General features: G+C 44.8%; 1 protein-coding gene across 2 annotated transcripts in view; it reads left to right on the top strand.

The window, feature by feature from the left end:
* LOC128687609 (kelch-like protein 17) overlaps positions 1 to 15,207 on the top strand; it is a 69,081-nt gene that overhangs the window by 38,770 nt on the left and 15,104 nt on the right. For both annotated transcript variants that reach the window (XM_070084030.1, XM_070084029.1), the window contains 7 exons: positions 6,029 to 6,150; positions 6,956 to 7,070; positions 8,423 to 8,529; positions 9,906 to 10,022; positions 11,191 to 11,404; positions 12,974 to 13,067; positions 13,276 to 13,466. In XM_070084030.1, the coding sequence (XP_069940131.1) occupies positions 6,029 to 6,150; positions 6,956 to 7,070; positions 8,423 to 8,529; positions 9,906 to 10,022; positions 11,191 to 11,404; positions 12,974 to 13,067; positions 13,276 to 13,466 (960 nt within the window). The remainder of the gene's footprint in view (positions 1 to 6,028; positions 6,151 to 6,955; positions 7,071 to 8,422; positions 8,530 to 9,905; positions 10,023 to 11,190; positions 11,405 to 12,973; positions 13,068 to 13,275; positions 13,467 to 15,207) is intronic.

The raw sequence follows: 15,207 nt of genomic DNA, 5'->3' as shown, positions 1-15,207 counted from the left end.
ACTTCTTTTACAATGTCTGTGTTTCTTGCCCCTGTATTGCTAGGGAAGGGGTTGAGCAATACATGGGTGGGGAATTGTGTGGCTGATGTTAAATTAGTGGTGCGGGGAAGGTGCGTGCTTTGAGCTGGACAGTGGGTGATCTGGTAAAGATGTCTGGATACCGGGTGTTCTCTACTCTTACTGCCCCAGGCGTCATCTGCCTCACTCTGTTTTACAGTGTTTTACACGCTCACTCAATTGTACCTTCTCCATTTCCGTTCCGTCTCGATCCAAGTATACACGGTAATATCTGTCGTCCTCCTCAGCCTCACTTTTTGTCTCGTGTTACTTTCTTATGCTACGCGGGACAGAGGGTTAGTTCGATTGGGAGTTTGTCCTGGGAATTGTTCCTGATCTTCTGAATATTTGCTGTGTGTGTGTGTGTGTGTGTGTGTGTGTGTGTGTGTGTGTGTGTGTGTGTGTGTGTGTGTGTTACCCATCACCTGGTGCACATGAACAAAGGAACACATCTTCGGTACTGTAATATTCACTGCCTGACCATCTCTCGCTGCTGCTGAGGAAGTTTGCCCCTTTGTTGGTCGCTCTTGAGCTGTTAAGGTTGATGTGGCCTTAGCAAAGAGAGGCAGCTTGCTCTCAGTACTCACCTGCTTTCATCAGTCTTTGTGGCAAGGAGAGGCTGTTAGCTGTCAGTACCTAGCTCTTTCCTACACTCTTCGTTAGTAGGAAGGGTAGGCTGTTACCTGTCAGTACACACCTGTTCCAAGTACACTTATCTTTCCTTTCCTCTTTTCTTGTTTTTTTAAATTTTGTAAAGGTTATCTCATTACCTCTCTCGTTCACCGTTCCTTCTGCTTCTCTTCTTCATTCCTTCCATTCTCCCATTATGTCTATTATTCCCTTAATATTCTCTCCTTTCCCCCATTCCCACTTTACATACCTTTCTTCTCCTTTACCTCATTTACTTCCCTTCTCCTTCCTCTCTATTTTTCTTCCCTCCCCTCCCAGTCCCGTCTTCCTTCTTCCCTCTCTTCGAACCTCATTTAATCACCTACCTGACTACTGCCGGAATCCCACCAAGTGCAGGAAATTGGAATCTTGTTAGCAACCCTTGCTTCTCTCTTTCATGTGTGTACTCAGGAGGTACCTGAGTCTTGTTTCTTGTCTGCTTCTACTTCATCTGCTTGTATTTCACCTACTTCTGCTTCTACTTCTCCATTTCATTTCTATGTAAAAGCTTGAGAAAGCTTCAGCTGCGCTTCAGTCTCAGTAATTGCGTATCACATCATGACTCGTGTTTTTATTGGCGCACTCCAGCTCCCTATTGCCAGTTAATTAACCAATTGTTTCTAAGGCAGCTTCTGCAGCAGTAACACATAACCTTCTCAAAGCCACAATGATCTTACCTTAATTTTTAAAGGGTTGCAGCGGTAAGCCAACGGAAGGCCTCGATCAGATGGCCAAAAGCTCCTGTGGCGGGTCATCATATGACCAAGACCCGCGTATGGAATCGATTGCCCAATTTCCTGACAAATCTTACCTAACCTAAACTCATTATAATTATTTCCTGGAGTGAATGACACTTAATAATCTCTATTTTCTGAGCGAAAAGTCGCCGATGATAAAGGTATCTTCTTCATCCAAGTGTTTACACGAGCTGCAAATTTACATTGCGACCGTAAGAACCTTTTTTTTTACGATTTCCTTTTCTTTTTCTCACTCCTTTGTCTGTTATGTTAGTATATGGGTAATTGCGTTAGCAGGTGGTTGGGAATGTAAATTATTTGGGATTTGTTATTTTTACATGGCTAATTATATTAATTAATGGTTAGTGATAAGTGACATAACTTAGCGGCTAGCTTTAATTTTATGACTTTTGTTGCGTTACTGTATTAAGTAACAAAGATGTACAAAAATTTTTTGCTTAAGCTGCGTGTTGCTTGGAGCTTTGTAAGTTATTTGATAAAGCTTTTGATGAAGCACTTAATAAAGTTGTTAATAAAGCTCTCAATGAACGTAATATGTTTTTTTTTTATTTGGTAAGTGTTCTTTTACTTTTTATCTTTCATAGTTTATGGTGGAAGCTGACTAGGAAATTAGGTTAAAAGTCGCAGGGGAAAAAAAGATGTCACTAGAGAGCGAAGACTTAAACTTACCCAACATAATGTAAACAAACCTAACTTAAATTAAAATAAGGTAACCTAAAATTTTTATGTGAGATTTTTTTTCTCTCGAGACTTTATTACTGGTTACTCACTCCACTAGTTCCCTGCCTGCTGCTAAATGTCCCCCACACTGACCTTCGGTCACTGCACTAGTTCCCTGCCTGCTGCTATATCTGTCCCCCACACTGACCTTCGGTCACTCACTAGTTCCCTGCCTGCTGCTATATCTGTCCCCCACACTGACCTTCGGTCACTCACTAGTTCCCTGCCTGCTGCTACATCTGTCCCCCACACTGACCTTCGGTCACTCACTAGTTCCCTGCCTGCTGCTACATCTGTCCCCCACACTGACCTTCGGTCACTGCACTAGTTCCCTGCCTGCTGCTACATCTGTCCCCCACACTGACCTTCGGTCACTCCACTAGTTCCCTGCCGCTGCTACATCTGTCCCCCACACTGACCTTTGGTCACTGCACTAGTTCCCTGCCTGCTGCTACATCTGTCCCCCACACTGACCTTCGGTCACTCACTAGTTCCCTGCCTGCTACTACATCTGTCCCCCACACTGACTTTCGGTCACTGCACTAGTTCCCTGCCTGCTGCTACATCTGTCCACCACACTGACCTTCGGTCACTCACTAGTTCCCTGTCTGCTGCTACATCTGTCCCCCACACTGACCTTCGGTCACTCACTAGTTCCCTGCCTGCTGCTACATCTGTCCCCAACACTGACCTTCGGTCATTCCACTAGTTCCCTGCCTGCTGCTACATCTGTCCGCCACACTGACCTTCGGTCACTCACTAGTTCCCTGCCTGCTGCTACATCTGTCCCCCACACTGACCTTCGGTCACTCACTAGTTCCCTGCCTGCTGCTACATCTGTCCCCCACACTGACCTTCGGTCACTGCACTAGTTTCCTGCCTGCTGCTACATCTCTCCCCCACACTGACCTTCGGTCGCTCACTAGTTCCCTGCCTGCTGCTACATCTGTCCCCCACACTGACCTTCGGTCACTCACTAGTTCAATGCCTGCTGCTACATCTGTCCCCCACACTGACCTTCGGTCACTCACTAGTTCCCTGCCCGCTGCTACATCTGTCCCCCACACTGACCTTCGGTCACTCTCTAGTTCCCTTCCTGCTGCTACATCTGTCCCCCACACTGACCTTCGGTCAGTCACTAGTTCCCTGCCTGCTGTTACATCTGTCCCCCACACTGACTTTCGATCACTCCACTAGTTCCCTGCCTGCTGCTACATCTGTCCCCCACACTGACCTTCGGTCCCTGCACTAGTTCCCTGCCTGCTGCTACGTCTGTCCCCCACACTGACCTTCGATCACTTACTAGTTCCCTGTCTGCTGTTACATCTGTCCCCCACACTGACCTTCGGTCAATCCACTAGTTCCCTGCCTGCTACTACATCTGTCTCCCACACTGACCTTCGGTCAAACCACTAGTTCCCTGCCTGCTGCTACATCTGTCCCCCACACTGACCTTCGGTCACTCACTAGTTCCCTGCCTGCTGCTATATCTGTCCCCCACACTGACCTTCGGTCACTCACTAGTTCCCTGCCTGCTACTACATCTGCCCCCCACACTGACCTTCGGTCACTGCACTAGTTCCCTACCTGCTACTACATCTGTCCCCCACACTGACTGTCGGTCACTCACTAGTTCCCTGCCTGCTGCTACATCTGTCCCCCACACTGACCTTCGGTCACTCCACTAGTTCCTGTCTGCTGCTACATCTGTCCCCCACACTGACCTCGGGTCACTGCACTAGTTCCCTACCTGCTACTACATCTGTCCCCCACACTGACCTTCGGTCACTCCACTACTTCCCTGCCTGCTACTACATCTGTCCCCCACACTGACCTTCGGTCACTCACTAGTTCCCTGCCTGCTGCTACATCTGTCCCCCACACTGACCTTCGGTCACTCACTAGTTCCCTGCCTGCTACTACATCTGCCCCCCACACTGACCTTCGGTCACTGCACTAGTTCCCTACCTGCTACTACATCTGTCCCCCACACTGACTGTCGGTCACTCACTAGTTCCCTGCCTGCTGCTACATCTGTCCCCCACACTGACCTTCGGTCACTCCACTAGTTCCTGTCTGCTGCTACATCTGTCCCCCACACTGACCTCGGGTCACTGCACTAGTTCCCTACCTGCTACTACATCTGTCCCCCACACTGACCTTCGGTCACTCCACTACTTCCCTGCCTGCTACTACATCTGTCCCCCACACTGACCTTCGGTCACTGCACTAGTTCCCTGCCTGCTGCTACATCTGTCCCCCACACTGACCTTCGGTCACTCACTAGTTCCCTGCCTGCTGCTACATCTGCCCCCACACTGACCTTCGGTCACTGCACTAGTTCCCTACCTGCTACTACATCTGTCCCCCACACTGACTGTCGGTCACTCACTAGTTCCCTGCCTGCTGCTACATCTGTCCCCCACACTGACCTTCGGTCACTCCACTAGTTCCTGTCTGCTGCTACATCTGTCCCCCACACTGACCTCGGGTCACTGCACTAGTTCCCTACCTGCTACTACATCTGTCCCCCACACTGACCTTCGGTCACTCCACTACTTCCCTGCCTGCTACTACATCTGTCCCCCACACTGACCTTCGGTCACTCACTAGTTCCCTGCCTGCTGCTACATCTGTCCCCCACACTGACCTTCGGTCACTCACTAGTTCCCTACCTGCTGCTACATCTGTCCCCCACACTGACCTTCGGTCACTCACTAGTTCCCTGCCTGCTGCTACATCTGTCCCCAACACTGACCTTCGGTCATTCCATTAGTTCCCTGCCTGCTGCTACATCTGTCCCCCACACTGACCTTCGGTCACTGCACTAGTTCCCTGCCTGCTGCTACATCTGTCCCCCACACTGACCTTCGGTCACTGCACTAGTTCCCTGCCTGCTGCTACATCTGTCCCCACACTGACCTTCGGTCACTGCACTAGTTCCCTACCTGCTGCTACATCTGTCCCCCACACTGACCTTCGGTCACTCACTAGTTCCCTGCCTGCTGCTACATCTGTCCCCAACACTGACCTTCGGTCATTCCATTAGTTCCCTGCCTGCTGCTACATCTGTCCCCCACACTGACCTTCGGTCACTGCACTAGTTCCCTGCCTGCTGCTACATCTGTCCCCCACACTGACCTTCGGTCACTGCACTAGTTCCCTGCCTGCTGCTACATCTGTCCCCACACTGACCTTCGGTCACTGCACTAGTTCCCTGCCTGCTGCTACATCTGTCCCCCACACTGACCTTCGGTCACTGCACTAGTTCCCTGCCTGCTGCTACATCTGTCCCCCACACTGACCTTCGGTCACTGCACTACTTCCCTGCCTGCTGCTACATCTGTCCCCCACACTGACCTTCGGTCACTGCACTAGTTCCCTGCCTGCTGCTACATCTGTCCCCCACACTGACCGACTTCTCTCTCGCTCTCTCAAGGACTCCACTGATAATAAATCACTTTGACTTTATATGGCTATCCTAGATTATTTACACTATGTATGATAATTGTACTTATGTGTATCTGTGCCTAAATAAACTTATTTGCTTGATTAAAAATTCATTATTTTACATTCTGAATAACAAATCTCTTAGATTTTATTGTACAATTTATATGATTTTTTGAAAATGCGTGAAATATTAACAGATTAAGAAAACTGTGATAAAATGTTATTTTATTGCACATTTCGACAATACGTACCCTTCATTGACCTCAGTAGACATCACGGTGAGACCTAACTTCGATCTCCAAGTGAGGTAAGGTGACATCTACTTAGGTTAGTGGAAGCTTTCGCTAACAGTGGTGGTATTGTCTTTCCCACAGGTGACCTTGTGGAGAAGACCCAGGAAAGAGTGGCGCTGCAGGAGTTAGACTCGACGGCACTTGAACTTTTGGTTGAGTACTCCTATACGGGCGAGATCGTCATCACTGAGGATAACGTGCAGGTATATCTATCTGTCTCAGTTATTCTATAATTCATCAGTATTATAGAATAACTGAGTATAATCGGGCGGTTTTTTTGTTGGGGTTTACAGGGCCATTGATAGCTTACGCCGTATCGAGCCGTGTAGGTGTTGGTGACACTGGAGATATGATCACCATTTCAGTCTCCCCTATAATGATATTCATAGAAAACCTTTCTCAGGCGGAATATGTGTCGATCTTTTCCTAAATCACTGCATGAAAATATTGAAACCTAGGAGCGAGATATTATCTTTCTCTCTCTCTCTCTCTCTCTCTCTCTCTCTCTCTCTCTCTCTCTCTCTCTCTCTCTCTCTCTCTCTCTCTCTCTCTCTCTCTCTCTCTCTCTCTCGCTCTCTGTATCACTTGGGGCGTCTCTTTCTCTTCCTCATATTTCTGCTGTTAAGTAGGTCTCCCTCACTGTCTCACTTCTCTCATGTATATTACATCTTTCTTACATTTCTTATCTCTGTGCCTCACACCTCTGTATCTCCAATAAGCCCAACAAGTGCCTTCTCAATAAAAACTTTTCTCCGTGTGTTTTGTGTTTCCAACAAACCCCAGTCATCCCACATAACAGTTTATTTATCTCTGTGTGTACGTGTGTATATGTGCGTATGTGTGTGTGCGTGTATGTGTACGTGTGTATGTGTGCGTGTGTGTGTGTGCGTGTGTGTGTGCGTGTGTGTGTGCGTGTGTGTGTGTGCGTGTGTGTGTGTGTGTGTGTGTGTGTGTGTGTGTGTGTGTGTGTGTGTGTGTGTGTGTGTGTGTGTGTGTGTGTGCTTGCAGGTGCTGCTGCCAGCCTCCAGCTTGCTGCAGATGGTGAGCGTGCGAGAGGCTTGCTGCAAGTTCCTCATGAGGCAGTTACATCCATCCAACTGTCTCGGCATCAGGAGCTTCGCAGGTAACACTATAACTCACCTCCATGGGCACTATAAGTCACCTCCATGGGCACTATAAGTCACCTCCATGGGCACTATAAGTCACCTCCATGGCCACTATAAGTCACCTCCATGGGCACTATAAGTCACCTCCATGGGCACTATAAGTCACCTCCATGGGCACTATAAGTCACCTCCATGGGCACTATAAGTCACCTCCATGGGCACTATAAGTCACCTCCATGGACACTATAACTCACCTCCATGGGCACTATAACTCACCTCCATGGGCACTATACCTCACCTCCATGGGCACTATAACCCCCTCTAAGGGCGCTATAACTCACCTCCAAGGGCACTACAGCCACGTCCATGGGCACTATAACTCACCTCCAGGGGCACTATGACCACCTCCAGGGGCACTATAACTCACCTCCAGGGGCACTGTAACCCACCTCCCGAGGCACTATATCCCACTTCTCAGTGGATGAGGAGAGGATGGCAACGGGTGAGGGGATGATGGCAGTGGGTGATGGGAGGGTGGCAGCTGGTGAGGGGAGAGTGGCAGCGGGTGAAGGGAGGGTGGCAGCGGGTGAGAGGAGGGTGGCAGCCTTCAAGTCACTTCCAGAAGAGTTGGGAATTCTAATTTAGCAGAAATGTCGAGTCGGAAGTGTTGTCAACTCTGCAGGTCAGAGTGTGATGAGTGAAGTGTTGTAGTAAATACGGTTCAGTGTGATAATTCGGGTTTATTGACAACTTTGCAGATGAGTGCGAATTAATTTGAGAATGTTGACAAATATAAATATATTGAGATCAGATGTAGTAACATGTATGATTGCAGAATAAACAATAATATGAATGAGGTGAAAAACATTAAAAAAAAAATGGCTGGTGGAAATTGTGGGACCCACAGCCTCGGAGAATTGGAAAAAAAGGCTGCGAGGAAAAACATTTGGATATCTTCCTGAAGCCGTTTGAATATTCCACTTCCCCTGCCACTCCATCTTTTATTTTCTTTTTATTAATAGACTGATTTTATATGATTAGTTGTAATGTGACGTCATTATTTACTAACGATTTTGTTAATGATTTATTAATTTTCCGTTTGAAGAAAAATCAGATATAATTACCAGTGACGGTGTCCGCCATTACTGAACTCATTAAAATATCTTTTTTTAACAATCTAAAATTTCTTACATACCCAAAAATAATATTAATGTCAATAAGGAATCTTTTTACCCCACCCCGTCTCGAGGTTACTAGACGGAGGATCGAACCTCCAGCACACACGGGTACAGAGCTTCATTTAAATAAGTAAATTCTCCCTCAATGGCATTTATGTTGTGCTGAGAGAATGTTATTGGTCCGGCCACAGACGCCCACAGCTGCGGGGAGTTACACACACGATCACACAGATTCGCACTACAGAACTTCCCCGAGGTGTGTGGCACAGAGGAGTTTCTCCTGCTTCCCTTTAAACAGGTAAGCAAACTATCTTTCTTATCAAAAATATTATTATCGTTATTATTATTAGTGTTATTATTATTATTATTATTATTATTATTATTATTATTATTATTATTATTATTATCATTATTATTCATTTTATTATTATTATCGATATTGTTATTTTTATTATTATTCTTATTAATAATAATAATAATAATTATGATAATTATTATTATTATTATTATTATTATTATTATATTCATGAGGTATGGGAGACAGGTTTGATCCAAGGAAAGTGATCGTAGCTTCTAACTGGGATCGAAGGGCCTTCAACAGCATCAATGGGAACCCCATCTCGAGGGCAATTCTACTGGTAATCTTTGGATAACAATATCGTGTTCTGCCCCCTTTCAAGGCGGGAGGGGGGGCACTCGTGAAGGGTTCTTAATACGAGAAGTTGGAGCTACCCTCCTCTTCCTGGGATCAAAGCTGATTAATAATAATGATAATAATAATAATAATAATAATAATAATAATATTAATGTCAGCTATTAATGTTATTCTTATCACACATGTTATCGTAACTCATTTTCTAAGGCCCGGGAACGACGCACAGTGATGAACAAGCTTTCATTGACACGACTTTTCGCTCTGCGTAGTCATTCTACTCGATACAGTTCTACACAGAGCGAAATGTTGCGGTGAGAGCTCCTTCACTACTGAGGGCAGTAGTAAACATTATATATATATATATATATATATATATATATATATATATATATATATATATATATATATATATATATATAGAGAGAGAGAGAGAGAGAGAGAGGTGTATATCTCAGTGTATATACACTTACAGTTTGCCTTAATCCCTATTTTAGGAATTAAACTGTTTTTGACTGGTGATAAAAAGATATGACATGCAGCAGCCTTAATAACCATAGTGTAGATGATATAGTGTAGATGACAGATTTTAAGCCTCATTAACCAACCAAACAGTAGTCAGTCATCTGTGTCCATATTACGAGGGTAAGTGTTGAGACAAGTGTCGTTATTACGAGGTCAGAATGTTGAGACAAGTATCGTTGTTTACGAGGTCAGAGTGTTAAGGCAAGTATCGTTGTTTACGAGGTCAGAGTGTTAAGGCAAGTATCGTTGTTTACGAGGTCAGAGTGTTAAGGCAAGTATCGTTGTTTACGAGGTCATAGTGTAAGGAAAGTATCGTTGTTTACGAGGTTAGAGTGTAAGGAAAGTATCGTTGTTTACGAGGTCAGAGTGTAAGGCAAGTATCGTTGTTTACGAGGTCAGAGTGTAAGGAAAGTATCGTTGTTTACGAGGTTAGAGTGTTAAGGCGAGTATCGTTGTTTCCGAGGTTAGAGTGTTGAGACAAGCATCGTTGTTTACAGGTTGAGGAGCTAATAGCATCGCCGCAGCTCAACGTACCGTGCGAGGAGAAAGTGTTCACAGCTGTCATCTCGTGGGTCAAACACGACCTTCCTGAGAGGCAGAAGATGGTCCCTGAGGTGAGACGAGACGACTCACTCGACCCCCTGACGAAGGGTAACTCACGACACAACTCACTGGCCAACCTACGAAACTGGAAACGACAATTGAGCTATGTTTCTGTCTGTCTTGGACGATGTTTCGGTCCGTTCTGGACTACAATCACTCGCGGATTTGTATGAGGACAGCCCTTCAAATGGAGGGATCTTGATCCAGGGAATTGAAGCGTCCTTCCAGTTCCATGGATTAAGCCTGATTGCACAAAATTTCGTTCTGAGATCAACTCAGAAATTTTCACTGGAAGGTGACAGACTTGCCAAAGCTCATTTTTGAGCGAAATACACTGTGTCTTACTCTTACCCTACTCGCTATTTATTAATTTTCAAAGACAGACCGACCGATAGATCGTGCAGGACTGACTGAAAGTTCCTGCAGGACGGATTGAAAGGTGGTGCAGTAGTCGTTCCAGTATGTGAGGGGGGTCAGTTCTCGTTGACATTATGTGGTCCAGTTGTAAACACTGACAGTATAACCCAGCTTGGGAAGAGCTGAAGAATGAGACACTTTGTGCAACATTTGGGAATCCTCAATTAAAGATTCCCAAGTGTTGCACGAAGTGTCTCATTCTTCAGCTTGTCGGTTTTCTAAGAAGCATTTACTTCACAGCTTGGGAAAAGAATTAAAGTGAGACTACTGAGTGAAGTTGCAGAAAGGGAGGAAATGGATTTCTAGTGTAGCTAATAATCATGTAACTTACGTACGACTGACCTTTCCGTTTTAATTCCTCGGCACGTGCATTTGTTTACTAGTAATTAAATAGGTATGGTTTAATTTGTACTCTGTGATATAATCTTCAGTAGGTATGCTTTAGTTTGTACTCTGTAATATAATCTTTATTTTTTACTGAGAGTTTTTTCCTGTTTGTTATATATATACCTGACTAACTCCCAGGTTAATTAATATTATACCTGTCTCACATCCATGCTGGTTACGTTAACCTCGTCACACGTGGCACAGCAAATCACCTCTCATCTGCTGCAATAACCTACAGCCCATCTGCTAAAATATCCAGCCACATACCTGCTGCAATAACTCACCATGTACCTGCTGCAATAACTCACCACGTACCTGCTGCAATAACTCACTACGTACCTAGTACAGTAATCTTACCACACCTGCCACCCACAGCTGCTGAAACACGTGCGTCTTCCGCTCTTGTCGCGTGACTTCCTTACCTCGAACGTGGACGCCGAGCCACTGGTGCGGGAAGATTCGTCCTGTCACCACCTGCTGCTGGAGGCCCTGAAGTACCACCTTCTACCAGAGCAGAGAGCAACACTCACATCCCCTCGCACGCAGGAGCGACAGCCAGAGGGTGTCAAGCCTTACCTCTTTGCCTGTGGTGAGTTGAACACTCTGGATTGTGCACATGAAGGATCGAACCTCTACTAGCGCTAGGGCTGAATGATCCACTTGATTACGTGTTACATAAAATATGACGCAGTTTAAAATATATAGTTACATGGTAGGAACGCCTGTGGAATGTGTCTACCGTATTTTGTATAATAGTTATATTATGTGAACTTGTGCAGCTACTCTGTTCTTTATGAGTTACGTGGTAAGAATGTTTAATGTGTGTGGCTACCCTATGAAAATAAGAACTCTCTCTTTCTCTCTCTCTCTCTCTCTCTCTCTCTCTCTCTCTCTCTCTCTCTCTCTCTCTCTCTCTCTCTCTCAGGCTAGGGAAAATATTGAATGACTGCTAATTCTAAATTTTTAAATGGTAATTCCTCTGAGAGCAGTTACATTATTATTATTATAATCAAGGGGGAAGCGCTAAACCCGGAGGATTATACAGCGCCTGGGGGGGGGTGTGGAAGGCATTCAGGCTTAATTCGGGGAACTGGAGCACAGATCCAATTCCCTAAATCAAGAGCCCCTCACCAACATCAAGGAACCTTCCTTGAGGGGAGAGCAGTTTCAGGTCTTAAAAAAAATCTCTTAAAGAGCCATTTAGTTTGTTTCATCCTTACTTTATCTTCTTGTGGTTGATTGTTTACCTTCAAAGTGACACCTTGAGACAACACTAAATTGACTGTGTATATCATCATGAGCAAGTAAAATGTGATGAGAACTATGTAAACTGAAGAACATCCTGTAGAAACAACGAGAAATATTATTGAAGAATTAGACACTGGTGCAACATCTGGGAATCTTTACTGTGGCAACGTCTCGCCAGCCAGTGACTTCTTCAGTACAACACAGAGAACTGTTCCTCTCTCTACTGGACTGAAGACGCCACTGGTTGACGTAACGTTTCCAAAATAAAGATTTCCAAATGTTGCACCATTGTCTCATTCTTCAACTTGTCAGTTTTCTAAACCATTTACATAATAGGAGCGTTATTGTTAAAAACTTGTGTAGCAGTCATAGAGCCTCCCTCAGTAACACCTTTTACAATATGATACAACACCAACAACAGTTTATCCATCAGTATATATATATGCTGGAACTTTGATCCCTGGTTTAGGGATTAAAGTGTTTTTGACAGGTGGTGTTAAAGCTAACATACAACCTTAATGGTACTTATGTAGTCAATTAGCATAAAAAGCCGGTGAATCCAGTCTCCAGTATCTAATGCTTTTCCTGTGGCTTGTAATGTGCTGCTGACTGTGGTGCTGATGAAGGTGCGTCTTGCCTTTGATCTTTTAAATTTGAACAGAAATTTTATAATATCTTTCTTGAAACCACAATGAACTTTTAGGCGAGAGAGAGAGAGAGAGCGAGAGTGAGAGAAAGAGAATGTGTGCGTGCATGCATGTGTGCATTTAACACCTCCTCCTCCTCTAATCTCAGCACTAACTGAGGCTTCTTCTAACAACAGCTAATTATACTAACACTTGTTCTCAAAGCACTAGCTATGAGTCTCCCTCTGACATCACCTAACACTACTAACACTTCCCGTGGGCAGGTGGGGGTAGCTTGTTTGCTATCCACAGTGAGGTGGAGTGCTACAACCCTCGCACCGACCGCTGGATGCCCGTCGCTTCAATGAACTACAGGAGGTGAGTGTCTTCTGAACTAGTGGGAGTTGAACACCAGTTCCTTACCCTAAGAATGTTGAACACTGTCCTTCATCAGCCTTCACTACACAAACAACGATAAACTAGTGACTGACATACAACAATAATGTTTAACCAACAGTAGATAACCTTCCTACCCTGTTGTGCTATTTATCCCACTAACACCTTGCTTGACCTGCTCTTGTAACAGGTCACGCTCTGGGGTGACTGCCCTGGGACGGTACCTCTATGTGATGGGAGGGTACGATGGTGCATGCGACCTGTCCTCAGCTGAAATGTACAACCCGTCCCTAAACAAGTGGATGAACATTACATCCATGGGCACCAAACGATCCTGCCTGGGCATTGGTACCACCAGTGGCCTTATTTACTGCGTTGGAGGTATGTGTGTTGGAGGTACTGATGTATTTGTTTACAAATATAACAAAAAATGTCAAATTGAAAATAGGAAAAAATGGAAATACTTGAAGATAGTGTGAAACTGTTGCTATAATTGTAAATTGTATACTATACTGAAACGTTGGTGAGTAAGACACATGAAAATTAGTCACATGTGCAACTTCTTTCTTCTTCTTAAAGATTCGCCGGTATTCTCCCTGCCCGGGCCTTTTCCAAGTGGTGGCCCGGCCTTGGCTCCCTCTTTAGGGAGTGTCTGAGACCTAAGTCTCCCATGGAAGGAGGCACAAGTACCTCCTCATCTTTGGGACCAACTGTCCCAAGGCCTAGCCACAAGCTAGGCCTCTCTGGTCTGCCATCCCCGCCCCAAGGAGGCAAATGGGAATGACAGTCTTATGAGCTAAAGGCTCGGGCTCTGTATGTTTATTGTAGACGTTTCGCCATCCAGTGGCTTTATAAAGATACCCAGATGTTGCACATGTGTCTAATTTTCATCTTGTCGGTATTGTATACCATTCATGTACAGTGAGACACATGTGCCTCACTTCAGTGTCTTTATTGCCTAAACGTCTCGCTCGTGCAGGTGGCTTCATCATCGGTTATATCCCAGCAGACAGTAGAAGTGGTGAGGTAATTTTGAGGGTATCAGTCCCTCAGGAGCTAGTTCCTCTGAACATATATGTTGACAAATACACGAGATCACTCAGGTATTTCCATTCTTGACAAAACTATTTTTTTACATCTCTAGTCAGATGTTTCCTGGTGATCTCTTCCCAAACATACATATGTTTGAAAAGAATTACTGAAGAAGTCAGAGCCAGCTTCATTATGCCGTGTGATGTGGTGTAGTGATACCGACTCTGTCTTCATTAATAATGTTTTTAATTATTTTCACGTCAGTGTGCAATTACCAAAAAGATACAAATATATACTGAGTTAGGATTTGTTTTATTTGATATTGAAGCATGTATTGAGGGGTGTTTGTTGTTTAATTACTGTTGTATGAGTTGATGAATACTGGTTTGTGTGTGTTGATGAAGAATACTGGTGTGTGTGTGTGTGTTGATGAATAACACTGGTGTGTGTGTGTTGATGAAGAATACTGGTGTGTGTGTGTTGATGAAGAATACTGGTGTGTGTGTGTGTGTTGATGAATAATACTGGTGTGTGTGTGTGTGTTGATGAAGAATACTGGTGTGTGTGTGTGTGTGTGTGTGTGTGTGTTGATGAAGAATACTAGTGTGTGTGTGTGTGTTGATGAAGAATACTGGTGTGTGTGTGTGTGTGTGTGTTGATGAAGAATACTGGTGTGTATGTGTTGATGAAGAATACTAGTGTGTGTGTGTGTGTGTGTGTGTTAATGAAGAATACTGGTGTGTATGTGTTGATGAAGAATACTGGTGTGTGTGTGTTGATGAAGAATACTAGTGTGTGTGTGTGTGTGTGTGTGTTGATGAAGAATAGTGTGTGTGTGTGTGTTGATGAAGAATACTGGTGTGTGTGTGTTGATGAAGAATACTGGTGTGTGTTGATGAATACTGGTGTGTGTGTTGATGAAGAATACTGGTGTGTGTGTGTGTGTTGATGAAGAATACTGGTGTGTGTGTGTGTTGATGAAGAATACTGGTGTGTGTGTTGATGAAGAATACTGGTGTGTGTGTGTGTGTGTGTGTGTGTGTTGATGAAGAATACTAGTGTGTGTGTGTGTGTTGATGAAGAATACTGG

Source organism: Cherax quadricarinatus, chromosome 11, assembly GCF_038502225.1.
Source record: "Cherax quadricarinatus isolate ZL_2023a chromosome 11, ASM3850222v1, whole genome shotgun sequence".
NCBI classification, from domain to species: domain Eukaryota; kingdom Metazoa; phylum Arthropoda; class Malacostraca; order Decapoda; family Parastacidae; genus Cherax; species Cherax quadricarinatus.
The sequence above is the reverse complement of the archived record's forward strand: the minus strand, read 5'-3'. Positions and strand labels throughout refer to the sequence as shown.